General features: G+C 38.8%; 2 protein-coding genes across 3 annotated transcripts; one reads left to right on the top strand and one right to left on the bottom strand.

Annotated features, from left to right (window-relative positions):
* Positions 1-374: 374 nt before the first annotated feature.
* Positions 375-10351, bottom strand: dlst (dihydrolipoamide S-succinyltransferase). The gene is made up of 15 exons (XM_047344834.1): positions 10212-10351; positions 9321-9354; positions 9196-9235; positions 8862-8923; positions 8683-8757; positions 8550-8605; positions 7363-7471; positions 6347-6517; positions 6091-6176; positions 5896-5993; positions 4064-4194; positions 3534-3607; positions 3378-3461; positions 3124-3291; positions 375-1044 (listed from the first exon to the last, which is right to left on the bottom strand). Exons 1-15 carry the CDS (start codon positions 10272-10274, stop codon positions 910-912), a joined length of 1386 nt encoding a protein of 461 aa, XP_047200790.1. The 5' UTR covers positions 10275-10351; the 3' UTR covers positions 375-909.
* Positions 10352-11906: 1555 nt separating this feature from the next.
* Positions 11907-27105, top strand: prox2 (prospero homeobox 2). 2 transcript variants are annotated; one of them, XM_047345777.1, is made up of 6 exons: positions 11907-12070; positions 13504-13613; positions 13692-15086; positions 19725-19832; positions 21090-21284; positions 26406-27105. In XM_047345777.1, the coding sequence occupies exons 2-6, from the start codon at positions 13542-13544 to the stop codon at positions 26571-26573; spliced, it is 1938 nt and encodes a 645-aa protein (XP_047201733.1). In that variant the 5' UTR covers positions 11907-12070; positions 13504-13541; the 3' UTR covers positions 26574-27105. The 2 variants fall into 2 exon arrangements, with proteins under 2 accessions (XP_047201733.1, XP_047201732.1); XM_047345776.1 differs by having other exon boundaries at positions 13504-15086.
* The last annotated feature ends 873 nt before the right edge of the window (positions 27106-27978 follow it).

Here is a 27978-nt window from a genome sequence, read left to right as displayed (position 1 = left end):
CCGTTCCCTTTGTTTCCTTTAGAAAAGGGTTTGTTAACCTGAGGGCCTGCAGATGTGAAGTAGTTTAAAGGTGTAATCTGGCACATCAAATGGTGAATTTTGTTACAGATGTATACTTTTTTTAATTTCAACTATCAGTATAGTAGAGTATATCTGGAAACACTTAAAAGTGATAAAAACAGCGACACTTCCAAATTAAGAGTCCAAACCAATAAGTTAAAAAGTCTGAGTAAAATTGGAAGAACTAACACCATTTATTAAGCATATGCTTAATATAAATAATCAAATTTAGTCTTTTACGGCAGATTCCCACAGATAACAAAATTAAACTTTCAAAAATGATGCACAAAAACCATTCAACACAAAACCAGCAGTGGGGTAATGAAGTTTTTATTGTTTAAAACTTTCCTTTTTTCTTAAATAGTCCATCTCACACAGCAAAAGAAAAAAAGAGAATTTTATGAACTAGATGGCATAAAACCTCTGAGGATTCCTTCATTTGGAGATTTTTTAAAACATAGTGTTTCTTGTTTTCTAGCCCAATATGTGCTCATTGTTCTTCTCTCAACCACAATAATAAAATTCTAAATAGTTGCATCTTTACTTGCTTGTCAACTCACAATAAGTGGATTTTTTTTAATTCTGTGTAGAAATTGATATTTGGTGAACAAGTTATATTTATTTTTCTTTGATCAAGAGACCAGCACCTGAAACCACAGATCCCAGTACCAAACCCTTCTGCCCCCCTGCTCTTACAAATGTCCATTGCACAACAAATCCTTTTTTTCCCAAATTAACCAATAAAAACAAATACATTAACTGTAGTTATGGTAAAGTTTTTTGGGCGAGTACAGCCACGGTTGATGTGGGGTTGGTTTGGGGGGGTGGGGGTCCAGAGTTGACGAAGGTTCACATGTCGAGGAGGAGCACCCTAGGGTCCTCCACCACCGACTTGATCTTACGCAGGAAAGTGACGGCTTCTCTTCCATCGATGAGACGATGATCGTATGTCAAAGCCACATACATCATGGGACGGATCTCCACCTACACGGAAATATAAATACATTTTGGAGTCTTTTAGCGGTCTTATATTCAGTTTTGTCAATAAAATCTGAGGAATTTCAGGTTTAGATGGTTTGCTGGGTACCACAGAAATGAGATGCACCGATCAGTTTTTGTGGCTGATTTCTGGTCACCGGCCTTATAAAAGATCCAATAAAAGATTTCAGATTCTGATTTCTCCTAAGAACTATAAAATATAAAATGTTTTTTTCCTGCATAAATTGAAAATTTGACTGAAAACGTTACAGAGTTGTGTCTCTTCTTATCACAAGACCAACAAATGCAGCCAAATCTTCCAGGATTATGGGACAAAGGCATCTATAATAAAACCAAGTTAAAAACAATTGCAGCATCTTTCATTTACATTTTAGTTCACTTTTCTGCACACCTGTGCACTATATCACCTAATTTGTTAGCAACCGGATCATTATCACATAGAACAACAGTGTCCTTCCTAAGGTTTGAGAGAAAAAAGCTCTGCTTTACTGTTATGTGTCAGACTGTACACGAATTGGGTAATCGTCCTAAAGCTCTATCAGGCGCCAGAGTCTGCCTGCAGCAGTCCCTGCCCAGATGGAGGCAGGCCCACTCCCTCTACATCGCCCTTTACAAAAAATATCTGAGTGGTCAGTTATGCTAATTAGGTCATGACATCATTTAATGACTTCTAGCAACTTTTAGGACAGCCAATAGCTGCTTCCCCTACTGAGGAGCTGGCAACAGTGAAATAAATGGTTTTCCGGCTTTATGTGTGTAGAAGGCGCAGGCTGCAGATGCTTGCTTGTGTCTGTCGGTGTGTGAACGCTGCAGGCGTCAGTCATGTTCATCTCCGGTTGTTGGCTGACTCAACTAAGTGGTCTAAAATATGGATGCTATTTTAAGTTTGGCAACATGCACGACAAACTTTTGAAGAGACGCCGCCGTGGGACTGATAAGTAGACAGGAAAGAGAAAGTTACCTTTTTTAAATCTACTGTTTGCTATGTTTTCACCTGAATAATTTCTGAGGAGACTAGACACAAATTTGATTGACTAACACGGCACATGTAGATGTTGTGCAGACGATCAAATCAATTTTACTTTATCCCATTTAATCAGATTTAACAGAGTAGATTATTCTTAACTAAATGAATCAAATCTAAACCAGACAAACGCATAAATAACACAAACATAAAATATAACTCCTGAAGTGTAAGTTACATGAAAAATGTTAGTCTCCATTATCACATTATAGATAAAAGGTGCAGTAGAAACAGATTAATTTTTCCTGTGGAGCTGCCCTCATAACTGAACCAAGGCCTATTCTGTATTTCCTATTCAGTCTGATCACATCCAATTTTCTGGTTACTCACATATGTAAATACATAAATAAAAGCTTAATTTCATACATATACTTTATCCATAAAAGTGCAAATCTTTAACATTTTAGGCATGCAATAAATGCATAAAATATAATGGATTTTATGGAGGAAAAAAGTATTAGAATATAGTCAGCAAATTAATTCAAAAAGGGGGAAAAAACGTTTGAGGAAACTCATATTTGGAGCAGAGGTGACATCACACAGTGTGTGTGACAGAGAGAGGGCAGTCTGTTACAGAACTATGCAGGTAATCAGCATTTCACTATGATATTAAAGCAAAGAAACTATGATTACAAAGTTCACAATGTATATAACAACTTTAACGTTTGTCTTTAGCATCTTATATCAGCATTTAGCATGATTAGCTTGGTTAAGATTCCCAACTGTAAATGGCGGTCCCTCTGTGTATGAGTAAGTAAAACCTAAACTGTGATATTACCAAAAGCACCAACATTTCCTAATCCAGCATGATCACTGACAGGGCCGCACTCTGTAGAAAATAGTTTCCTTTGCAGATCTTGTTGATACTGAAAATGGCTGAGTCTTTTCTACAGTAATGATTTCCACACGTTGTCAGTATGACCTACATCTGGTACGGGGCATTTCTAGCCACTGATCTGGACCAATCAAGCGTAAAATAGGCCAATTCCAGTCACCCGCCAGCTTTTTGTTGCATCTCTAACAGGAATGAAAATACAAACCTTGCCACCAACTGCAACAGGTCTGTCAAAGATGCCATGCATGCCCAATATAGCAGACTGAGGTGGGTTGATTATGGGTGTGCCAAACAAGGACCCAAACACACCACCATTGCTGATGGTGAAGGTGCCTCCATCCATGTCTTCGACAGCCAGCTCGTTTTTACGTGCCTATGAACGCACAATTACAAAAACATTAAAAAAAATGAGCAGTGTGCATGCAGAAAACAGCTTCATTATGTGATATGAAATCTTACTTTTTCTCCCAACAAATTGATAGCCTTCTCAATATCTGCAAAGTTCATTCCCTCTACATTTCGGATTACCGGAACCACCAAACCCTGAGAAACAAGTTATAGTACATCTTTTACTTCTGAAACATATTTTTGCACACCTAATTCCACTTTTCTTACCTTTGGCGTTGCTACAGCAACACTGATGTCAACATAGTCCCTGTACACAATCTCTTTAGTTGTGTCATCAATCACTGGAAACACAAAACCCATGAATATAAAATTTCTTGTCCAGGAGAAATTATAAGTCACCACTTCATTTCTATCAAGGTAACGCTATTTTCTTGTAAACCACTCGCTCTCACATGCAAGTCAAAAGTTGTGGGTAATCAACGCCGCAGACCATTATAGATCTTAAAAAGGCAGCAACACGTCCCACCCCAGTTTCACTGTGGTCTATCTAAATAGGTCAGAGGAGTCTAGGGCAAGAAAATAAGTTAGGAGTTGGTTTTGAGGTTGAGCAATGAAACTTAAATCTTTTTCTTCATACCACACACACACACACACACACACACAATGTCCTCGCTTTGCGATGAAAATACAAAAAATGGTTCTCACTCAGCAACAAGTACAAGAACACACACACTTCATGCCCATCGTGCAAAGACAGAGTAAAACTGGCACCACAAAGTTAAGGTTTAATTCCGTACCTGCGTTAACAGCAGGTTGGTCAACTAGAGCTTGAGCAGCAGCCTTCACGAACGCAGACATGAAGCCCAGTTTGATGTTGTGCTTTTTCAGAAAAGCATCTTTGTAGGCCTTCCTCATATCGGTGATGTTACTGCAGAAAGAAAGCACAGGTCACCCCGAAATGTGGCTTTAAGACAACAATGACGACTGAAAAGGCAGGGAGTCTCTGCAATTATGTAAATAAAAGTTGGAATGAAATCCAGAAAGTGTTTGCAAATGTTCACAAGAAAATGTTACATATGAAGATAAAAGGTGCAAAGTCTAAAATCACAAATCTAATAACAAAAAAGCTAATTTATTTAAATAATTCAATTCAGATAGGTCTGGAGAAGAAGTGGAGAGGCTCAGAAGTCAAGCTGCTTGAGGCTTAGTGTGACATTTTCACAGTCAGTGATGATTTGTTGAGACATGTCTTCTGCCGGTGGTGTCAGGAGGAAGATGAGTAACACCAGACCCAACAATTCAGATGAGTTAAAAGCTGCTTTTAAAACATAGGCTTCCTTGACTAATCAGCCCAGCTGTGCCACAGGCTGATTGCCTCATTGATGCAGAAGGAGCCCCAACAAAAGAATCAGGGCATTAACTGCACAGTACACAGACATACATATTCCAGCTTCAGAGAACTTGAATTTAGGGTTCACATTAACTTTAAGCAATAATCAAAATTAATAGCAATTAACGTATGAAATATATGACTGTTCCTAATAAGTTTGTTTGTTTATATATATATATATATATATATTTCACTTATTTAATTGAAAAACTGAAGGAAGTTAACTTTGTAATGATATTCTAACATATCGTGACAAATTAATAAATGATTTCTGTTTTCAACGATGTGGCAATACTTTTAATAAATCTGCAGAATGGATCCAATTTTTTAATAATGGTGCTGAAGATAGTGGGGTATACAGCTATTGAAGTTGGTCTGCTAATTGTTTCAGTTTTGCTCAGTTTTCTCTTGTATCTCTCTTTTTAATTGTTTGTTTTCCTGTCTCTAACCCTGTTGTAGCTCTAGGGTTTCTCCGCTAACGTAATTAGCCCCTCCCAAGACACAGACTCTCCGAGAAAGGAGAGAAGAAGCGATAAAAATCTTCACTTTCTAGAGCATGTAAATCTTATTGGGCTGTCATAAAAGCTCATATCAGTCGAGGCAGCTCTTCCACTCAGAGCGCAGGTCTCTGCGGGCCTCCACAGATGCTCCCGCCTCCTGTTCCGACCAGTTCCTTCGGCTCCAGATGAGCCCTGGACTGGGAAGTCTTCCTCCAGACCATCAATGTCAATCCAATTAGGATACACAGAAAACCCTGAATAGCTGAAAGCCGACACCACACATTTGTGGGGGGAAAGAAATCCTCAAAGTGTCCTCTTCAGCACAGGAGGCAAATGCAGACACTAACGGTTACTTGTAAATTAATAAAACCTGTTTTAACAATTCTTATCTTTGTTTTAGATGGAATTAGGACCAAATATTTACATTCCAGTGTTTAAGAGGATATTGGGTTTCAAAAAGCTTTTCCTATTGGGCAGATTCTAATCTATAACCATTTGTGGAAGTGTTGTTTAGCTTTTAACATGGGTGCATGCATACGGCACTTAGACAAGAAGTCTGAAAAAATACAAACTATAAAGGAAATAGATATGCATAAACACTGGGACTTGTTCATCTTTTAAGATTTGAACATTGGCTTTTTCCAATCAGTACTCGCTTCGCAAAAAAGCGTATTTCACATAATCTAAAATAGCTTTGAGGGTTTAATAATGTAGGTCAACTAATTGAGAATTTTCCTACCTCATATCGACCTCATTAAAGGTAGTCAACATAGCACAGGTGTTTTGGGCTTCCTTCAGCCTCTGGGCAATTCTTAGTCTCATGCGGTTCATCTTAACCTAAAAAAAAAAAAAAAAAAAGAAACCTCGCAAAACAAATTTTTACATAAACATCATAAATTTATCATATAAACTAAGATATCATGGTGCTCTTTACTCTGCTCTCTGTCCTTGCGGCTTTAGATCCTCCCTCAGCGTGGGCTGCTGGTACAGCTGGAACAGCTGTGGGTTTGATGGCTGAAACTTTAAGACAGAAAAACAACGAAGCAGTCAATACCTTTAGACGAGGACAGCTAAAAGATGCTGCCAACATGATGCAAAACAATTGACTATATAAGCTGGAGGACACGAACACAGATGTCGGCCAAATGGGTTCTCGCATGACACAGACCGTCTGTCTGATGACAACTAACCTGGTTTGGTGTCCATAGCATGTGCTGGCACAGGTGGCACGGTGGGCATGATGGTGGGAATGGGCTCCACACTTGAGGGGGGAGGGGGAGTTGGAGCAGCAGAAGGTGGCGGAGGGGCCGAAGCAGCTGGGGCCTCTGCTTTTGGAGCTTCTGGAGCTTTGGACGCCCCAGCTAACGATACACAGAGAAGAAGCGAGGACAACTTTTTAAGCCCAACACTGCTGCTATAACAGGGATTCTCCAAGTTTTGGTAATTTAATACTTTTTTTTTTCATTCAAAACCGTTTAAAAAGATAATTTGTTACATTTAAGCCCTATAAAAAGTATTAATAAATACCTAAAGTATATGAGCTTTTGTAACAACTTAAGTAAGGTTAATACCACTGTCAGTTTAAGTTGATTTTCAGCTCTGGTATGAGACTCTTCGTACAGTAAGAGTCATACCAGCTATTGATGGCAGGTAGACAGCGGCCGGTTACAGGTGTCACTGAAGACCAATGTTAGAAAACAGCTAAAAATGGCCATCATACTGTTTCTTCAGTTCAAAACCCTTTAACAAAATACCTGAAAAAGTGCTGGATCGAGCTTTTTCCATCTGTAATATAGAACCACCCCCTCCCCCAGCTGTTGCTGCTCACAGTCATTCACCTGGCAGAAGAGCCTACTACACCTTTCACTTTGGAAATATTTCCAATTGCAAAACAAACTAAAACTGAAATGCCTCTCATTACTAAAGAGAACATCATAAGGATTCAGTATTTTGCACTTGAGAACTACAACTAAAACCAGCAGGGGTTTATTTTATATTTTTGCTTTCATTAAATATACACTTTTGAAAGACAAAGAGGCAGGTAGAGCCTAACGTATTTGATATTTTGATTTTATTTTCAAACAAACTACAATCAATCTGCTTCAGAGTAGAAATGTAAAACATAATTTAAGACCAAGTATAAAACTACAGATGTATTTATGACTGTATAAGCCTGTATTTTCAGAGAAAATCTGCCCGACCGTACCTCCTTTTTTAAGCCTGAAGAGTGGCGTTCCTCCTTCGACCTTCCCTCCATCTGGGACCAAAAGCTCCTCTATCACTCCGGCAGCAGGAGAGGGAACCTGTACTGATGTCTGAAAACATGAAAGATAATCAAATTAAAAACAAAAACTCAATGTGATTTACTGTAGCCCTGCCTCGACCAATTGTTATAATAAGTTAAGAGTCAATTATAATAGTCATCATTAAAGCTTTTTGACAACAAATCACTTTAAACTTTATAACAATTACAGTTCTTTTCCTTACTACCATCATGTGAGAAGAGACGCGCCTAACTGCAGTCTGCAGGGAGTTTTGCGCTCCTGTTTGCAGATGTCCTGCTTTTGTTAGCTGAATTTGGCTTCAGTCACTAATTGGCTGCATCTGAACTACAGTCTTAAAATAAAAATTCAAAGGTTTTTCCAACTAATTTAAGTTAGGTGATGGTAAACATGGTGTTTGAATGCTCTGTAAGCATGAACATCTGACAAGACAACACTCAAGGGCCCTGATGGGCTGATAGAAAAACCCACGATATGTTTTTAAGGTTCTGAATGACATCTATAAAAAAGCGAGACACATATCAAAAGGAATCAAACTTAGAGCAGAAAAACAAAAAATAAATAAATAAGTACAAATGATATGTATGTCACCTGGAAATATTACAGTACCCATTACATTTCAAATAAAAGGTATAATAGAAACACTATTTTTGTTTGTCTACTTCTAATTATTTTTGACACTCAAAACATGCTAAATTCTCAGGCTTTTAATCTGTAACTCAAATAATAAAAGTACACCATTCTATTTTATTTTATTACAATTTATACATAAATGCCATACTTTACAGAGTCCTTTAAATGTTTAATATGTTATGAGGTGTGCAATAAATGCTGATGCTTACTCCAAAAAGTAAAATAAAATTGCTTTTGAGGTTCTGTAAGAAGAATGGCAGATTAATGGAAATATAAAAAGTTGTATTTATTCATAGAAGCCCTAATTTGATTGATACCAAATTAATACAAGGATCCTTGAGTGTCAATAATTTTAGTCAGCAATTCATTGTACTTGCAAACACAGATGTATAAAAGGGCCTAACAGATTTACATATATAACATGACATTAACTTTATCCAAAAGATATCCCAAGAAAATCAATTTGTTTGAAATCTACCTTATCTGTTTCAATTTCACACACCACCTCATCCTCAGCGACAGCGTCTCCAACAGCTGTGAAAGACACAACTTTGCATTAGCATCAGATGACATCATAAAGGCAGCTAATGAGGTCTTCTCAGAAGCGTTACCTTTCTCCCACCTTACATCCCCCTCTGTGACAGACTCCGCAAACGCAGGAGTTTTGACTGTGACAACTTCATCTCCTGAGGAACAAAGTCAAAAGGAAAGGGATTTTCTTTGTATATCCATCGTTGTTTTTCAGGTTCAGATAAATGCATTACTGGTAGACAAATCCGTTTGTACATACTGTAAGCTACAGATGTCCTGAAGTACTGGATTTGGAAGACACTGGATCGGGGATTATAGGATCTGATAAGAAAACAAAAATAAACAAAACTGTATAAGCAATTCTAAATTTCTCATTTAGATAAAACGTTTTAATCTTTAAGTTAATCTAAACAATTAAGAGCCATTGCTAAATAATTACTTGTCAGCTTGACATCAAAATAGATTTAGGACAGCACGGTTAGCAGCCAAATACCATCCAGTGAAATATGGCCCCCTTCAAGGCATAACTGTGATGTCAAACATGTTCATAGCTTTGACAGTACATCCCTATTTTAGTGAGTGTATGTACTTACACACTATTGTTTAAAGTGATAGGATGGCAAGCTGACACACCTGAAAAAAAGATGACAGAAAAAGCATGTAAACAACACATTAGGAGTATGTGGTTAGCCTATGCTTCAGCAATAACAAGACAAACCTGAGGTGGCCCGACGAGCTAACACATTGTTTCCCTGCGAAAAAGATACAGTTCAGTCAAAACACCTTGAACTCGTACATGAAGAAATGGGATCAAAACTATGTCTGCACGTTACAATTAAAAAAATAATAATGCAAATGTGCATTTGAACCTTCTTACGTTGACAAATCTACATCTAAAAAGAGATGGACATGTTCATTACTGTGCAAGAAAGGATTGAAACGAGGTAATGCTGGTCAAAAGTCACTTTTACAGGCTAACTTTGACCTTTGACAATCGACATTTTCAGTCAATAAAATGGTTTACAACACCAGTTAAGCATGACAGCCTCACTTATAAGTGCAAAAGAACATATAGGTTTGAACCAATAATTAAATATGTGAAACTTTAGAAAAACACCGGCAAGGAGTCTGGAATAAAACTAAAACTTACACGAGTTCACAACCCAGCCCGTCACACTTACATACGAATTAGAAAATAGTCCCAATACTCGTTTCAATTTCCTTACGTTCACCACAATATGACCTCAGCCTAATGACAGCTAGGTGCAGTTAGCCAACGTAAGCGGACTTTTTAGCTTTGTACAGCTAGCATGTTCCTAGGGGATGAATAAATATAACTGAACAACTTCACATGAACATTAAATATCCAAGTCGAACATCTTTAGTGTTAATATCTACACATTCATCAGGTTTGCAGCACTGGTTTGTGCTGACAAGTGTCACCCTGTCCTTGGCTCACAATGTTCCGGCCTAGCTGTGGCCTAAAGCCGGGGCAGGCTAATGCTAATGCTAGCATGGATAAAGCTGAGCGCCCAGAAACCGCTTTTTTTCCGCAGTCAGAAGCAGCGAGAGCTAAGCAGCGACAACGGTTCGTTACTTTTGCACCTACCTGGCGAATGGCAGAGAGGGAACGCCCAAAATTCCTGGTGAGACACCGGGAATGGGACAACATGGTCGCTGTATGACAGACAGCAGGCTGTCAGCGGAAGAGAAACTCCGGTCACCTCAACGACTGGGCGCGGGCAGGAGTAGAGGAAGCTGCGTGGGACAAACCAAGTGCTGGGGCTGGAGGGGGGGACAGGGCGACTCTTCGCTAAATCAAAACTGCAGGACCGTTTCTAAACTATACCATGTACAATACCTACAAACAATAATCAGCTAACAACAATATGTATTGTTAAATGTTGAGTATAAATAATGGGTATTGTTATATTGCAGTATAATATTGTACATGTTACTACTTTGCAGCCTTGCATAAGTGTTGGCGCCCATTTAACCTTTTTTCACATTTTGCCACAGTACAGCCACAAACTATCTGAATTTTATTTTGATTTTATTTGATAGAACAGAGCTGCATGGTGGTGCGGTTGGTAGTACTGTTGCCTTGCAGCAAGAAGGTCCTGGGTTCAATTCCCATCCAGGGGTCTTTCTGCATGGAGTTTGCATGTTCTCCCAGTGCATGTGTGGGTTCTCACTGGGTACTCTGGCTTCCTCCCATAGTCCAAAGACATGCCTGTTAGGTTAATTGGTCACACTAAATTGCCCTTTTGTGTATGAATGAGTGTGTGCTTGGTTGTTTGTGTGTTGCCCTGTGATGGACTGGTGACCTGTCCAGGGTGTACCCTGCCTCTCGCCCATAGACTGCTGGAGATAGGCACCAGCTCCCCCATGACCCACTATGGAATAAGTGGTAGAAAATGACTGACTGACTGAAATGATAGAATAACCAAAGGTAGCACATAATTGTGAAGTAGATGGGAAATGTATGCATAGCGAGTTTTTGTGTCTTCCAGCTTTGCACATCTGGAGACTGACATTTTTTGGTCATTTTTCTTTGCAAAGTAGCATAAGCCCAGTTGGATCATCAAGAGCATCCATGAACATCAATTTTCTAGTTTTTCCACAAATTATCAGTTGGATTGTGTATGGACTTTTAATGGCCAATATGACCTAGACCATTCCATTGCAGCTCTGGCTGTATATTTAAGGCAGGGGTCAAGTCCTCGAAAACAACTGTCCAACTTTTGCATGCATCTGTTCTCCAACAGTTCTGATTTCAGTTATCAGCATGTCATTCAGCTCTGCAGAGGCTTGGTAATGAGCCATTCCTATGATTCAGGTGTGTTGAAGAAGGGATGCATGTAAATGTTGCAGGATCGTAAATCTCGAGGACTGGACTTTAGGGCCAGTGATGATTGAATAGCAATAGATTTGTATTGCTTCTTATAAGACTTTATATTTGCCGAACTGGTTATGCAATGATTTTATGTAAGAAGAACAACGTGGAATATCTGTTAGAAGACCTGCTTTCTGAAAGTAATATTTCCTGTAAAAACACTAAATATGCAACTTCCATTTTTATTCAATAATTTTTTTAAGTATTGCTTTCTTTATTTACATATTCTCGGTACAAATTATTATGTGATATATTTTCCAGCCATGACTTGACTTGTGTCTCCTCCAAATGACTTTAAGACACATTAGACACATTGTTCAAAATAAATGTGTACAAATCGCGTAATTTACTTGAAGTTTACCATTAGGTTTTCAGCCCATCATCTCTAAAACTCTCTAGTCAAACATCGCAGGTATAGGACTCTCTTCTGGGTGATGTGACTTCCTGATCACTACTTCACTGTTTCTACATGGCCACGCCCCGGCTTTGATGCATCGACTCCTCCGCACTCCCTGCAACCAACTCACAGTCTGTGCAGGCCGCCCGCTCAGCAGCACGTCCCAGCGCAACAGGTAAGGTCCTATCAGCGCCGCTGTGAACCGCTGTTAGGCTGCATGGCCGGATAAGAATGAGAAAGTGCATGCATGCATCTGTTTTCGCTTCGTGTCCATTCAGTGCTTCTTTTTTTTTTTTTTTTTACAAGAGAAATATTTTCATTTGTGATTGTTATTTGTGCTGCACATTTTGCAACTAGTTTATAGCATTTTTATGACGTATTTATTAACTTTTTATCTTGTGAATTTCGTTTTACCGTCCAAACTCTTTATTGCAATGATTTTCTATCACTCTTTTTTTTTTTTTTTTTATTACTTGCTATATATTCATGTATTTTACATTTTACTCCAATTGGACTGAATAATTCTAAATATTAGTATTATTTCAAATATTAGTATCCTTCTTCTGATACAATAATAATAATTTTACTGCAACTGGACTTTAATTGGAATTAATGCAGATATTAGAATTGGTACTCTATTGCTTCTACTACAAATAAAGTTAATGAACATTAATAATAATAATAATAATAATAATAATAATAATAATAATAATATAATGAACACCAGTAATACTAATAATATTAAAGCTTTCTGAAAATTGAATACTGTGTTCACTGTTGTTTGCAAGACAAGCTAGTTAGTTTAAACAAGAGAGGTATTTTAAATACAACACTAAAGAGTTTTTCCTTTCTGGACAATCAATTTAAGAAATTGTATCTTAAAATGGAATCCACTAAAAATGAGAGGTAATGCAGTTTTTTCTTCCTAAATTCTGAGATTAGTTTTTTATCAGTTAAGACTTTGTTCCTGTTATTATTAGGAAGTTGTATGCTTATTTGTCATGTGAGCACGGAACAATGAAACAAACCTTGCTTTGAAAAACATTGATCTGGTTGTTTCTTTGTAACAAAACAATGAATAAATACATTTATATACTTTAGTTTTATCATTTAAACACTGTTGGCCTGCTGCTGTGTCAAATGTGTGGTCTACGGCTGTCGTGAGCTGAAATCTACCCTTCTTTTACTTCTTTGTGTTGACCATTATTACACACAGACCATGAAAGAATTCAAACACTCCTTTATTTAAGACATTTCTTTAATAATTTATTATTTTTCTTTGCTGAACTGAAGATATTGAAAATGTTCTTGCACATTCTTTCAGATTATGTTGCACTCATGTACTCTCTTCACTGAAACAATCAAAATGCATGCCTCAGCTGTACAACAATACAATGCATATGTATCTGTATGGTCACTGTAAAAAATTTTGTATTTAAAGACAGTGGGAATTTTTTTATTACAAAGTATGATAAAGTAACATGAAAAAGACGAATACAAGATTTAAGAACAATAAAGTTATATTGATATGTTGTTAAAAATGTTTTTGGTTAATGCAGCCTATTTTTCAATTACGTTCATCTTAAAATTTGTGTTTTGTCAATTCAGAGTCTTTAACATCTGCAGTGTGACGACAAGCAGCGAACATGAACCTCAGTCTTCCTGACCAGAACATGCACAGCTCAATTGAAGGCTGCCTAGAGGACGACAAACCTGAGGTAATTTTGCCCTGCTTCCGTAGAAACTTGTGTGAAGAGCCACTGGCCCCTTACTCAAACGGATCCATCATATCTCAGCTCCTCCGCAAGACGATCCACAACAAAAGGGTGCTGGATGAGAACCATTTTTACTTCTCTGGTTCTGTGGCCACTGCTGACTGTGGCCAAGAGGATCAGAGCAGCGTCTCCTCGAAAGACAGCACAGTAGAGGCCGTATCCCCAAGTGATCACACCTCTAGCGGAGCCAGCCCAGAAGGAGAGCATCCTTTGACCGATCACCTGCAGGCCAAGAGAGCCAGAGTGGAGAACATTATTAGAGTCATGGCTGGTTCTCCCAACAGCAGGCAGCACTGTGACAGTGAGAGGTCTGACACAGACGCCCAAGAAACGAGGGAGGCTAGAGAATCGTTCAGGGAGAACAAACGTAAGCAAAGGTTGCCTCAGCATCAGGATCACAGTACTGCAGGGTGGCAAATTTACAGAAAACCTGGTAGGAGCAGCAGTGATAGCTGTAACACCAAGGAAGAGGAATGCCACAAGTTGAAGGAGCAGCTGCACAGCATGCAAAGGCTTCTGCGTCAACTCCAGGAAAAGTTTCTGCAAGTTTACAGCCAAGAAGATCCAGAATATGAGGCTGGAGATGCAACAGGAGTTGACTCAGAGCATGATCTCCTACGAGAAGGCACAGATGCGTGCTACATAAACCCTGAAGAGCGTTTTGAGACAAACAACCGCACAGTAGCGGCAAACTGTAAAGACAGAATGAAAGCAGCTTATTACCTGGTTCACCAAAGAGAAACTCCGAACCTCCAGGAAACCCTGAAACAGGAGCTCTCAAAGGCTGTTAATGATTGCATTGACAGGGTTTTTAAGAATGTGTCCAAAGACATGGACATGTCCCCCCAGCAGTGTGTGTACTCATCACCAGAGGTGCAGATCAGCCTAGGTACAGACAGGAAGAGCTCACCCCCTGATCACTCCCAAACTGAAGAGATGCCTGCAAAATCTGGATCATCAGAGTACTGCGAAAGCTCAGAGACTCAAACCTCACAGGACCAGACAGAAGCACTCTCCCTGGTTGTCCGCAAGCCCCCAGTGACCCAAGTTGGCTCGGTCACTCCAACAGTGAAAAGGCCTTACCCAATGCACCAGATGCCTTTCCAGTTCAGCTACACCCCCCCTCTCCACGAGAGCCACATCCTGGAGCACCTTCTTAAGTATGGACCACATTCCAACTTTGGCGCTCTCCCCTGCATGCCCCCGTCGATGGACACGACCTCCCCAGACTCGGTGGACCTGTCCTGGGACGCTGTGGCCATGAGATCCAAGGTGACATCCAGTCACTTTGGCCACCACCATCACCGCTCCTCCATGGGGACAGTGGCAGTTGATGGTCTGTGTCTGCCCCATGTCAAGATGGAGAGCGGCGAACTGCAGAGCCTGGCTGAACGAAACCCCTACATGTCTCTCAATATATCCTTTGTTTCCAGAAGGTTGAATAGAGCAGCTATACATTTCTTCATTTACAGTGCCTTGCAAAGGTATTTACGTCCCTTGACCCTATTTATAGTTTCTCACATAGCAAGACACATAACAGACTTCAAAATATTCATGGGACTATTTGTAATAGGCAGCTACCAAGTCGGGGATTATTGTGAAGTAAAAGAAAAAGAGAAGATGGTTTTTAAACTAAAAAAATAAACACCTAATAACTGTTGCATGCATTTGTATTAAACCCCTCTAAGTCAATTCTTGGTGGACTTTTCACTGCAGGTTCAACTGCAGGTCTTTTTAGGCTTGACTCTACCATTTTCAACTTATACAGACAATTATTTTTCTTTTTCTTATTTTTTCTTATCTGAAGCACAGTCAGATGAGATGAGAGCATCTGTTACTGCCAAATTTCAAGTCTTGCCAGAGACTCTCATTTTAACACATGAATGAGCTTTGATCTATTCCAGAGGCTGTATGTTTAGGGTCAGTGTCCTGCTGCAAGATAGAATAGAATAATAGAATAAATTGATTGTGTCCCTGTAGGGAAATTTGTCTTGCTGCCTGGTGGAAAAAATAGAAAACAAAACACAGATGCAGTCACTCTAAAAAATTACAAGTAACAATCCAACTAAGAATGACACAACGAGTCACTTTTTAAATTTGTCCAAATAATGGCCTGAGTAATAAACAAGTTTTTCCATCTGTTGGTCCTGGATTTAGGCTGCCTGAATCTCTTTCCAGATGAACCTCCAACCACGTATCAAGTCTTTTGTAGCCTCAAGGTTTTCTTCCAACATTGCTCTGTACTTAGCTCTATCCACCCTCCCATCCATTCCTATAGCTTACCTGTTCATGTTAACAAAAATCATCCCCACAACATAATACTTCCACCACCATTTTTAACTTTTCCATTGCTGCCTTTCTGCTATACCTAATGTTTTGGATGCCAGAAGGTTTCATTATAGTCTCATTTGACCAGTGAAAATTCTTCCACATTTGCTTTGTTGCTTTGCTCTCCCTTAGAGTTCCCATGCTCCTCATGTCTTTGTTGGTTTCCCGATGTGCCGTACTCTTTTCATTCTCAGATGATGGATTGAACAGAATTATGTGAGATGCTCACAGATTGGGAAATTGTTTTATAGCTCTGCTTTAAACATCTCCACAACTTTCTTCTTGACTTTCCGCAGTGTTCTTTGGTTTTCATGATGCTGTTTGTTCACTGATTGTTTCCAAGAAACCTCTGTGGCCTTCACAGAAAAGCTGGATTTGTACTGACATTTAATTATACTAATTTAGACTCTGAACTAATTGGGTGACTTCTAAATGAAATGGGTACTGACTTTTACTAAGGAAATCAGCATTAATTGGGCTTGAATATAACACAACCCATTTTGTTTTATTTTTATTGGTAAAATATATTTGAAAATAACCTACAATTATCTCTCCTTTGTTGTAATGTGATCAAATGTGAAAAATTTCAAGGGGTAGAAATACTTTTGTAAGGCACTTGCTAGAATATTATTTTACTTTTGTAAATTCAGTAAAAAAAAAACACAATTATATCCGATGGTTTGTGAATTATTGCAGCTACAATTGAAAAGCTATATTTAATTGTGTATTTCCCCAAACTGCATGGCTTTCTATCTACATATTTTATTTGATATTACAGTTTGCAGTGAAAAGCTTGATGCCACCTGTTTATTTAGCTGAATATGTTTTAGAAAATTGTATATGCACAATATTTTCCCTTTATTTAGACCATGCTTTCTATTCTTTTAGTGCATCCATTTGAACAATTGCTAGTTGAGGTTCACTTCAATGTGGGCAGTTCCAGCAACAAACTTCAAGGAGAATTTTCCCTTTGATCTAGCTAACCCCACAGAAAATTATAGCATCTTCTTTAATCTGAGCAGAGTAATGACTTTAAGTCTAGAGAAAGACAAATAAAAAGGAATACAAGGCTTTGATAAGAATTGCTGGGAACAAAAGCCAATTTTTCAAAGGCAGAGAAAGCTTCAGTCTCTTTTTCAGGAAGCATCAGGTTTTTTTTTCCTCAGACTTGAAAAGGTGCAGGATCTATTTCTCCATCATCAGAGTGATAGGGGTGCATCTAAAAGGTCACATGTGAGTGCTGGTCTAAAACCACAAGTGCTTCCCAACCATAACACTTGAGCTGTTGTCTTGAGCATTGTTTGGTGCATATATTTGGTGGAAATTGAGAAGAAAATGACAGTCAGAGGTTCTTTATTGAGTGAAAGAAAATACTTTTTTCCCTCTATTGTTACTTGCACAATCATTTACATGAATTCCATCATGCCTGAAAAAAACATTTTTTAAGGTTAGTTCATTATGTAGTAAAGTTTAATCCCAAAGGTGATGAATTTGGTCTATGGTCGTGTTGCAATGATTTAGAGAGGTATATTGCAGTGGTGCCTCTTAGAATTCACTTTATCTTTACAGTGCAAAGAGCTATGCTCCTCTTTGAACAATGCCACATAAATCTTTCATCCATACTTCCTTATTTCAAAGGCAGGGTTCCCTTATAAATGTGAGGTGTTGTGACCTGATAAGAAGATATTATGACCTAAAGGCAATGAACTACATAGGAAATTGACCGAAGCACCTTCACTGCTCCAGGGGGAAAACTTGTGATGGAATTGCATATGTTTCATCTGTATTCTGACAATTTTAACAAGGGTTTAAATAATTAACTACGTTGAATTAGTCATTATTAGTTTATTTCATAATCATGGTATGATAAACCTCAGTAGAAATATCACAGGATCATGGAATTAATGCCAAAATTTAAAGTAAAAATTAAAACAAAAATGTATCTAATCAATGTTATTTAAACAGAAATGCAATAATTATTCTTGCCGCCTATGCTTAAATTTAATTGTAACATTCAAATGCAGAATATTTTTATTTTTTCTGCTCTTTATTGAACAGAAAGACAAGTCTAACAAACTGATTTTAGCAGATTTTAATCAGCATATTTCTGCTCAGGTAGCTGGCCTGCCATTTGTCAGCTGTAATATTAAAACAGAGTAGCCTTATAAGAGTGATGGGTGGCACCAATTTAGTGTCAACACCATGACTGTCCATGTGTTTTATAACCAAAAACTCCTAACTGGTCAATCACTTCTGGGTTTTTTTGTAAGTGATGGAAACAAGTATTAGCCTTCTCTCTGACAGCTGACCTGCAGTGTGCAGTGCTGTGTTACTCTCTCTTGTGTTACTCTATCTGGCATCTCTTTAAAAGGATTTTAAATCACAAGAGTAGTAACATTTTAAAAAACAGTAACTTTTTAAATCTTGATACCAATAACTGGGTCATACCTACTTTAAAAAGAAAGTACAAGAAAAGAAGCCTTGCAAAAGTATTCATGCCCCTTGAATTTTTCATTTTGTGTCATGTTGAAGGCACAAACTTTAAAGTATTTTATTGGAACAAATTGGGAAAATAGTTTCAGCCTTGTCAGATTCTATAGAAAGCATATGTAAGCATACATTTTTAAGTCTTGCCACAGAGCATCTATTGGATTCGGGTCTGAACTTTAAATGGGGAATTCTAACACATGAATATGCTTTGATCTTCATTGAAGCTCTGGCCATATGTTTAGGGTCGTTGTCCTGCTCGAAGGTGAACCTTTATCCAGATCTCAAATCTTTTGCAGCCTCTGACAGGGTTCCTTCCAGTATTGCTTCTGAACAGAGCTCTGTGAGATGTTCAAAGCTTCGGTTATTGTTTTATAACCTAAATCTGCTTTAACTTTTCCAAAACTGTCTCCCTGACCTTTCTGCGGCGGTTTTTGGTCTTCATGATGCAGTTTGTTCACTAATGTTCTCTAACAAGCATCTGATGCCTTCACCAACAGCTGAATTTATACTGAGATGACATTATACTCAGTTTGACTAACTAATTGTGTGACTTAGGTACCGGTGAACTCTATTTATTGATTAGAGAACTTTTGAAGATAATATTTATTTAGGGGAATCAGGGAAAAGAGGGCTGTATACAAATAAACAGCACACTTTTCAGATATCCTGAAAACGTTGAAAAAAATATATGAATATATGAAAAAATATTCCAAAAGCATCTATCATTTTCCTTCCACCTTACAATTATGCGAATTATACGAATCGGCCAAACATATAAAACCCTAAATATAAAATACACTGAAGCTTGTTTTTCTAACTTGTCAAAATGTGGAAAACAGACATGAATACTTTTGCAAGGCACTGTATATTATGTATCCTGATGGCTGTTGTATTGTTTTGGGAAAAAATAGTAACATATGCTGTCTTTAAGTCCCCCCACTTACATTTGGCAATCAGTGTCTCCTTTCAAAACATTTTAAAACAAGCTGTCTTCACCACCAGGCATGAAGTGCTTGGCTCTCTAATTAAAAATCCCTAATGTAATTTGTAATTCTGTTTTGCCAATAAGCGCATGTTAGGATCATTATTGACTTCCAAGTTAATGCCGAGCTGTTCTTTAGCAAAATTCAATTTGGCCCCAAGTTGGGAGCAACATGATCTTCTCGTCCACTATCACTTTGCGCTGGGCCATGTCGTTGGCTTTAATTGTCGGCTTTCCTTAACACCAACTCGAACATCCAGGAAGGCCTCACTCCGAGTCATCTGAAGAAGGCGAAGCTCATGTTCTTCTACACCCGCTATCCTAGCTCCAATGTGCTGAAAACCTTCTTCCCTGATGTCAAGGTAAAATGCTTACAATTTAAAAAAAGATATACACAATTGTTTGTCCTGCTTTCTAAGCAGTGCCTACCAGTCAGCGTGTGTTTGGGATAGAAATAATCAGCAGTGTGTCGGAGGAGAGAGACAAAAAGCGCAGAGGGTTTAAATAACAAAGGCACTGAGCTGCTAGTATGTCCTGGGGGCAGAGGGAGATACAGGGGCATTCTCTCTTTTAAAAAAAGCCTCTCCAGTCAGCAAATGGAGTGACAAAGGACTCTGTAGGCAAGGCATTGCTATTGAGTGTCAACACAGAGTTGGTATTAGAGACTTTTGCAGATGTGACAAGGCGGTGAGCTTGTTCTAAACACAACATCCTGTGCTTTTTTTTTTTTGTTTTGTTTTTTTTAGACCCTGTCTTTTTTCTTTCAGTTTTCTATCTCATCCAGTTTGTATTTTCTTCCTTCAGTTTACCTGGGCCATACCTCCCTCCCTTTCCAATTTCCTCCAAACATCTTCCAGGCTTCCCTTCCATTACCTTTTCTATCTCATCTCTGGGATCTCTGAGCCAACGTGGGCCCCTGTCTCTCAGTCTGCGCTGACCCTCGGGTCAGAAGGGGGGATGCTGCTGCTGCTGCTGCCCTGCGAACGTCTCCTCCTTGCTTGCAATCCAGCGATGGGAAGTGGCACCAGACAAAAGGGCACATAATCCCAGTGTCTGATTCCATCCTATCAGCCGAGTCAATGAGAGGGAAGCTTCCTTCTGTCTTTATGTGCTGCTGCTTTCTCATCCACCACACCAGAGAGAAGAAACGTCTTTGATGGCTGCCTAGCCCTTAGGCGTTTTTTTTTCTTGTCTTTCTGGATGACAAGATAGAATAACAAGACTAATGTCAAGACTGAGTTTAAAAACACAACCCTGACAGATGTTGTTTCATTCATTGGTGGGAAAAGATCAGAGCAATTAATTTTACACCATGACTGACTTGGTACCATGTAGTCCTACAAGTACCGTGGATCAAAGTGTGCAAACCTCTGTTAAAGACTGTTATAATTTCAAAACCTTTTTTGTGACATATATGCTGCATAATTAAACTTCAAAACAAACAAATCTGTTTTTAGCAAATACTACAATGGAGAGTGCAATACACTTTATTGTGCAGCCTAAAATTTTAGTATGCCACACTCCAACTACAAGCAATTGGAAGTGGAAGGGTTTCTGTTGCAAGACAGTCAAATTATTTAGTTTCCCCCTACAACCTTTTTTTTCTCTTCATTTCCCAGTTCAATCGCTGCATCACCTCTCAGCTGATCAAGTGGTTCAGTAACTTCAGGGAATTCTACTACATCCAGATGGAGAAGTTTGCACGCCAGGCCATCGCTGAAGGCGTCCGCGATGTCAAAGACATTACAGTCAGCAGGGACTCTGAGCTCTTCCGGGCACTGAACATGCACTACAACAAAGCCAACGATTTTCATGTAGGTGTCACTCTTTCATTGTTGTGGTTTCTTTTGTTCGTGCAAAAAAATTTTATTGTTGAATTTTTTTTTCTCCCCAAAATAGTCAATATTGGTAAGTACCACTAACGCCAAGCTTAAAGGTTAAATCTTGGTTGGGGCCTGTGCATTTGAATGTTTGAGTTTTCTCTGGTACTTCTGTGCCCATTTCACAGTCCAGAGATATGCAGGTTAGGTTAACTGACAATACTATACTACATTCAGGGGTGAAAGTGAGCCGGTACGGTCCGGTACTGCGTACCACTAAAAGATTCTGCGCCGGGAAGAATGGCTGTCATTCAGAACCAGTTACAGCTGCAAAAACTCACGAGCACACAAAGAAGATCAGATCCGTTATCAATAGGCAGTCTAAAACACGACTTAATCTGTTTATAAATATAGCTTTTTTCACCTAATTCCAAATTGTTTCTGAACTGTTCTGCTATGCTGGAGCCTCAATGCTCTTGCTTTGCTTCCCTCCCCTTGGAGCTCGAGGCTGTTGTGAATGGCCAGCCTTTAAAACGAGCACCTCTATGTTTAATGTCTGTCTGTTCGCTGCTAAATACCCCAGTTAAAAGCAAAGGGAAAGAAACTAGTTGTGTTTCATGTTATTTTGCTGAATCACAACAACACAGTACAGCTCGGAAACACCACTTATGACCAAAGATTTCACATACACTACACGAGAGCGCATGCGCACTTACCTCCGAAATAGAACGGTTGCCAAGGAGATTGGTGCATTCGATTTAATGGACTGGGAGATTTTACACAGGTGGTGCACAGACATAAAAAAAACGCCGCTTGCATTAGGACAGGACGAACAATAAATTATGTACCATCTACAGACTTTTAAATTAAAACAGCGAAAACAACCGAACTGTCAAATTTTTAATTTAAATGAAATCAAAACCTGACCGCAATGCAGAGAACAATAACTTCTTTGTTTAAAAGAAAAGACGGTAACTGAAGAAAAGTTATGCATCAGAAAACAGTTTATCATTGTGTCATACGTGGCAGTTCTTTAACAATTGAAAAAAAAAAAAATATATATATATATATATATATAGATATATATATATATATCTATATATATATATATATATATATATATATATATATATATATATATATCTATATATATATACACACAGGGGTTGGACAATGAAAACAATGAGACTGAAACACCTGGTTTTAGACCACAATAATTTATTAGTATGATGTAGGGCCTCCTTTTGCGGCCAATACAGCGTCAATTCGTCTTCGGAATGACATATACAAGTCCTGCACAGGTCAGAGGGATTTTAAGCCATTCTTCTTGCAGGATAGTGGCCAGGTCACTACGTGATACTGGTGGAGGAAAACGTTTCCTGACTCGCTCCTCCAAAACACCCCAAAGTGGCTCAATAATATTTAGATCTGGTGACTGTGCAGGCCATGGGAGATGTTCAACTTCACTTTCATGTTCATCAAACCAATCTTTCACCAGTCTTGCTGTGTGTATTGATGCATTGTCATCCTGATACACGGCACCGCCTTCAGGATACAATGTTTGAACCATTGGATGCACATGGTCCTCAAGAATGGTTCGGTAGTCCTTGGCAGTGATGCGCCCATCTAGCACAAGTATTGGGCCAAGGGAATGCCATGATATGGCAGCCCAAACTATCACTGATCCACCCCCATGCTTCACTCTGGGCATGCAACAGTCTGGGTGGTACGCTTCTTTGGGGCTTCTCCACACCGTATCTCTCCCAGATGTGGGGAAAACAGTAAAGGTGGACTCATCAGAGAACAATACATGTTTCACATTGTCCACAGCCCAAGATTTGCGCTCCTTGCACCATTGAAACCGACGTTTGGCATTGGCATGAGTGACCAAAGGTTTGGCTATAGCAGCCCGGCCGTGTATATTGACCCTGTGGAGCTCCCGACGGACAGTTCTGGTGGAAACAGGAGAGTTGAGGTGCACATTTAATTCTGCCGTGATTTGGGCAGCCGTGGTTTTATGTTTTTTGGATACAATCCGGGTTAGCACCCAAACATCCCTTTCAGACAGCTTCCTCTTGCATCCACAGTTAATCCTGTTGGATGTGGTTCGTCCTTCTTGGTGGTATGCTGACATTACCCTGGATACCGTGGCTCTTGATACATCACAAAGACTTGCTGTCTTGGTCACAGATGCGCCAGCAAGACGTGCACCAACAATTTGTCCTCTTTTGAACTCTGGTATGTCACCCATAATGTTGTGTGCATTTCAATATTTTGAGCAAAACTGTGCTCTTACCCTGCTAATTGAACCTTCACACTCTGCTCTTACTGGTGCAATGTGCAATCAATGAAGACTGGCTACCAGGCTGGTCCAATTTAGCCATGAAACCTCCCACACTAAAATGACAGGTGTTTCAGTTTCATTGTCCAACTCCTGTATATATTCTACATTGTCAAGCAATTTTAATTTCTGCATTATACAGACAGCCTTCAGTAAAGTAAAATATTGATACATTTTAATTAGTAAGAATTTAAAACTACTTTCACCCCTGACTACATTGGTCTTAGATGTGAGTGTTTGAGCACGGTTGTTTTCCTTATTTGTCCCTGGGATTGACCAGTGACTTGTTTAGGCTCTAACCCAATCCCCTGCACAATCTTAAATAACATTAGGCACAGCAACTACAACCACCAAATATTTAGACCTGCCTCAAATAGCAACACAAAATAGTGAGTTATTGTGGAAGGAAAAGTATACATGTTTTTCAACATTTTTATAAAATAAAATCAGAAGTTTGTTGTGTGAGGATCCATTTTGCACATCAATAAACATCACCACAGTATGGTGCTGCCACCACCATGTGTCTTCGTGGGAATGGTGTGTTTATGGTGATGTGCAGTGTTAGTTTTCCTCTACACATAGCATTTTCACATGTATGTAGTCTAAGAAGTTACATTTTGGTCTTATGTGATGAGAGCAATTCTTAGATGTGTTTTCTGTGTCTCAGGACTTCTTTTTTTCTTTTAATAGTTGGCTTTCTTCTAGCTGCTTTTCCGTTAAGGTCAGATTGTAGATGACCAATGGCTGTTCTTTCGAAACTGTGGACCCTTGCAGAAAACAAAATACCTGACCCCGAAGGCAGTTTTGTTGCACAGGATTTTAAAGGTATTAGAAGCTAAATATAAATGCATTCCTGACTTTCCGGTTTATATTTATAAAATCTTTTGAAAGGTATTCATCCCTTTCCTTCTTATTCACAGTTATACTTTGTGTTGGTCTATAACATATAATCTCAAAAATACACTGAAGTTTGCTAATATGAAAAGGGTCAATATCAGGCACTTGAAATATCACAGTTACAGTCTTTATCACAGTAGTCGCATGTCTGTGAACATGTTTGACTGTGTTGCTGACCTATTTGTGTCACAGTGCACCTGTGGCTGGCCAGCCCTTACTGGCATTATCTAAACTCCAGAGTTACGCTTTATCAAACTGTGGGAAGAGGAAGCCACAAAATCCTGCTAAAACAACTCAGGATTAGAGGACCCGCACGCCTGAGTGGGGCAGAGATTGCTACTGATGCGGAATGCTGAGAAAGACGCTGTGGATTCCGAGGGAGAAGGCTGTGTGGTGGGAAAGGGATGGGACCGTTTTCTTTACCTTGGGACCAAGACATTCCTTTCCCAGGGATGCTTTTGTGGCAGGAGATGAGGGGAAAGAAAAATAACTTATGCAAACAAGTGTTGTCCGAACTGACAAAGGGTTAGGAAATAAGCGCTGAGTTATGGTTTTCTCCCATCATCATTTGCATCTAAACCTAATTTATTAATGTAGTTTCCTGGATTCTTCTGTAGTAGATGTGGTTCTACGCAAATGTAAACCAAATAAAATATTTGATTTGTTTTACTCATCACTTAAAGTGCCTTCACAAGGATACATATACTTAGATGTTTTTAACATTGTTCAAATTTTTCTAAATGTTTTGCAAATACAACTCTGAAAGGTGTGGCTTGCCAGTATATTCAGTCCCCCTGAATCAATACCTTGTAGCAACGCTTTTAGCTGGCATAACAGCAACAGATCTCTTAACATATTGATGTATCTAGAGACTGAAAGTTTAGCTTATTCTTCTTTGCAAAATAGCTCAAGCTCAGGTAGATTGGAAGGAGAGTATCTTTGAACATTATTTTTCAAGTGATGATGCAGGGTCTTGTCTAGATTTTCCTGCTGGAACCTCTGCCCTACACTGAAGTCTTTTGCAGCCTCTAACACGTTTTCTTCAAGGATCAAACTGTATTTAGCTCCATCCAGCTCACCTGACCTTGCTAAGAAGAATCTGTACGGCATGCTGCAACCACAACGTGTAACGTTGCGTACTGTGTTTTCAGAATGGTGTGCAGTGATAGTTTTCCTTCACATTATTTGCATCTCGGCCAAAGAGTTTAGTTTTAGTCTCTTCTGGCCAGAGCACCTTCCTCCACATGTTTGCTGTATCCACTACATAGCTTGAGTCAAACTTCCAATAAGGCTTCTTATGGGGTTGTTTTAACAATGACCTTCTTCTTGCCACTTTTCCGTTACCCCCTTTGTGGAGTCTATGGTTAATAGTTGTCAACAGATTCTTCCACCTGGGCTGTGGATTTCTGCAGCTCCTTCAGAGTCACTATTGCCCTTTGGTCTGCTGTGTTACATACATGCAGACTATAAATTATATTACCCCCAAAGGCAGTATATTAGGGTCAGGGTTAGGGTGAGTTTAGGACTTTCAGAGTATACAGTATATTTAGAACTATGTTTTGTTGCTTGAAGCCTGGCATAAACTCTTATACCTTGGTAGAAGTTACGTTAGGTTCAAGAAAACAAGGCTTTATAATCAAAGAGACTTCCAATTGAAGGTTAATGATTGCTGCACTGCATTTATAGTATCTGTTCAGAGAACAAAGAGAAAAGCTCCCTTTCATCGGCTTGTGTGTTTGAAGAAATGCTCTACAGGTCCTCATTTCACGAATTTCGAAGAAACAAATGCAAGATGGTTTGCTGACACAGCTTTACATAAAAGCTTCTTCAAAACTGGGATCCACTCATAATTTAACTGGCATGGTTCTGTTTTCCAGGTTCCCAACAGGTTCCTTGAGGTCGCTGAAATCACCCTGCATGAGTTTTACAACGCCATCTCTGCTGCCAAAGATTCAGACTCCTCGTGGAAAAAGGCCATTTACAAGGTGATCTGTAAGCTGGACAGCGAAATCCCAGAGGAGTTCAAGACATCCTCCTACTTATAGTTTGCATTTTAGAAAATTGTACAGATGAATAAGTTTGTGATTTGACATTTGACAGTATTAGTAAATTTCTTTTAGTGTAATTTAGTGAGGTGAAATATAGATTGAAAGAGATTTTAAAAGAAATGGATCCCTAATGTGAAATTTTATGCTCTGCTTTGTTAAAATTAGAAAATAAAATAAATAGTATTTGCTTTCTTTTGTTTTGATGATTTGTGTGTTTGTAGGTGTGTAAAAATACTGCAAAGATGTAATCATTATGTAGTTTTTCACCAGTCATTATGGATAATAGTTTGGTTGCAACATTACTCCAAAGCTTAGTATCTTGTGAATAGATACATGCACTGCTGTTTTTCTGTTACATTATTTATTAATATTCTGTGTGTACATTATTATCCCATCTGTTTAGTGTTATATTGATTCAATACACAATATGTGTGAAGGTAAAACTCTTGTCTTGTAAGGAACAATCACATTTCACAAACAGACATTTCACTGGATGATTACAGAAATTAAAGATGCACTAAATTATAAAGCAAAACAACGCTATGGTTTTATTGTGAGAAAATATTCATATGAGCACATATTTAGATTGTAAGCAAGATCCACCAAGTGAATGTTTCATTTTTGGCTGAAAGGCTTTATAAGTTCTGGTCCTGTTCCCCTAAGGTGCCTCTAATCCATGTCCAACAACCAGCTGTTAAACATTCCCCGAACTATGCCATCCACATTGTTCACCGGAGCCAATTCAAGTTAACTTTCTAAGGCCTGCATTCATTGTGCGGCCGCTGCGGATGTGGACAATCGCCATGTCTTAAAAACAACCACAATGCATTCCCTCCTCATGACTAATGCCCGAGGTGACCTCATATCGCAGTTGTGCCACCAAAGCAAAATTCCAGAAACCTAGATGACTCTTTCTTGCAGGCTCCGGCATGTTTCAAACACACTCTACATTTACCATTTACGTAGCGACATGAAACAGAGTCCATTCACATTTTCTGATTTGAAAAATACATACTTCAGTATGTACAAACATTTAGTATAGTTCTGTTTAAATGTTTGTACATTGGCCAGCTAGCAAAAGCACAATGAAAATTGCCAAGCTGTACGTAAAACCAATTTTTGCACTCGAGGCACGGCCTGCGTGTGCAAGAGTCAGTTGGTTCATAGACACAATCTCAAAAACCAAAACATTGATGTGGTAAAATTTTGAAAGGCTGATTACATCATAACTAGAGAGAGAGAGAGAAATGATGCTGTATTTACATGCTATTTACAATAAATTGCAAAACCTTTTATACCATTTTGAGCTTTTTCATATTTTGTCACTTTGCAAACATCCCCACACTCTTTAATGTATATTTTTGAGAGAACAACATCAATTAGCGCATAATTGTGAGGTGAA

The sequence above is a fragment of the Girardinichthys multiradiatus genome, chromosome 19, assembly GCF_021462225.1.
Source record: "Girardinichthys multiradiatus isolate DD_20200921_A chromosome 19, DD_fGirMul_XY1, whole genome shotgun sequence".
Lineage (NCBI taxonomy): Eukaryota > Metazoa > Chordata > Actinopteri > Cyprinodontiformes > Goodeidae > Girardinichthys > Girardinichthys multiradiatus.
This window is presented reverse-complemented; position numbering and strand designations above follow the sequence as displayed.

Excerpts from the sequence above, each read along its gene's own strand:
- dlst (XM_047344834.1), bottom strand. The coding sequence starts at position 10,274 with ATGTTGTCCCATTCCCGGTGTCTCACCAGGAATTTTGGGCGTTCCCTC. Across the intron at positions 8,924-9,195 it reads ATCACTTTAAACAATAGTGT|ATCCTATAATCCCCGATCCA; the intron begins GTAAGTACATAC and ends TTTTCTTATCAG. Across the intron at positions 8,758-8,861 it reads CAGGACATCTGTAGCTTACA|GAGATGAAGTTGTCACAGTC; the intron begins GTATGTACAAAC and ends TTTGTTCCTCAG.
- prox2 (XM_047345776.1), top strand. The coding sequence starts at position 13,542 with ATGAACCTCAGTCTTCCTGACCAGAACATGCACAGCTCAATTGAAGGC. Across the intron at positions 19,833-21,089 it reads CCTTCTTCCCTGATGTCAAG|TTCAATCGCTGCATCACCTC; the intron begins GTAAAATGCTTA and ends TTCATTTCCCAG. Across the intron at positions 21,285-26,405 it reads ACAAAGCCAACGATTTTCAT|GTTCCCAACAGGTTCCTTGA; the intron begins GTAGGTGTCACT and ends TCTGTTTTCCAG.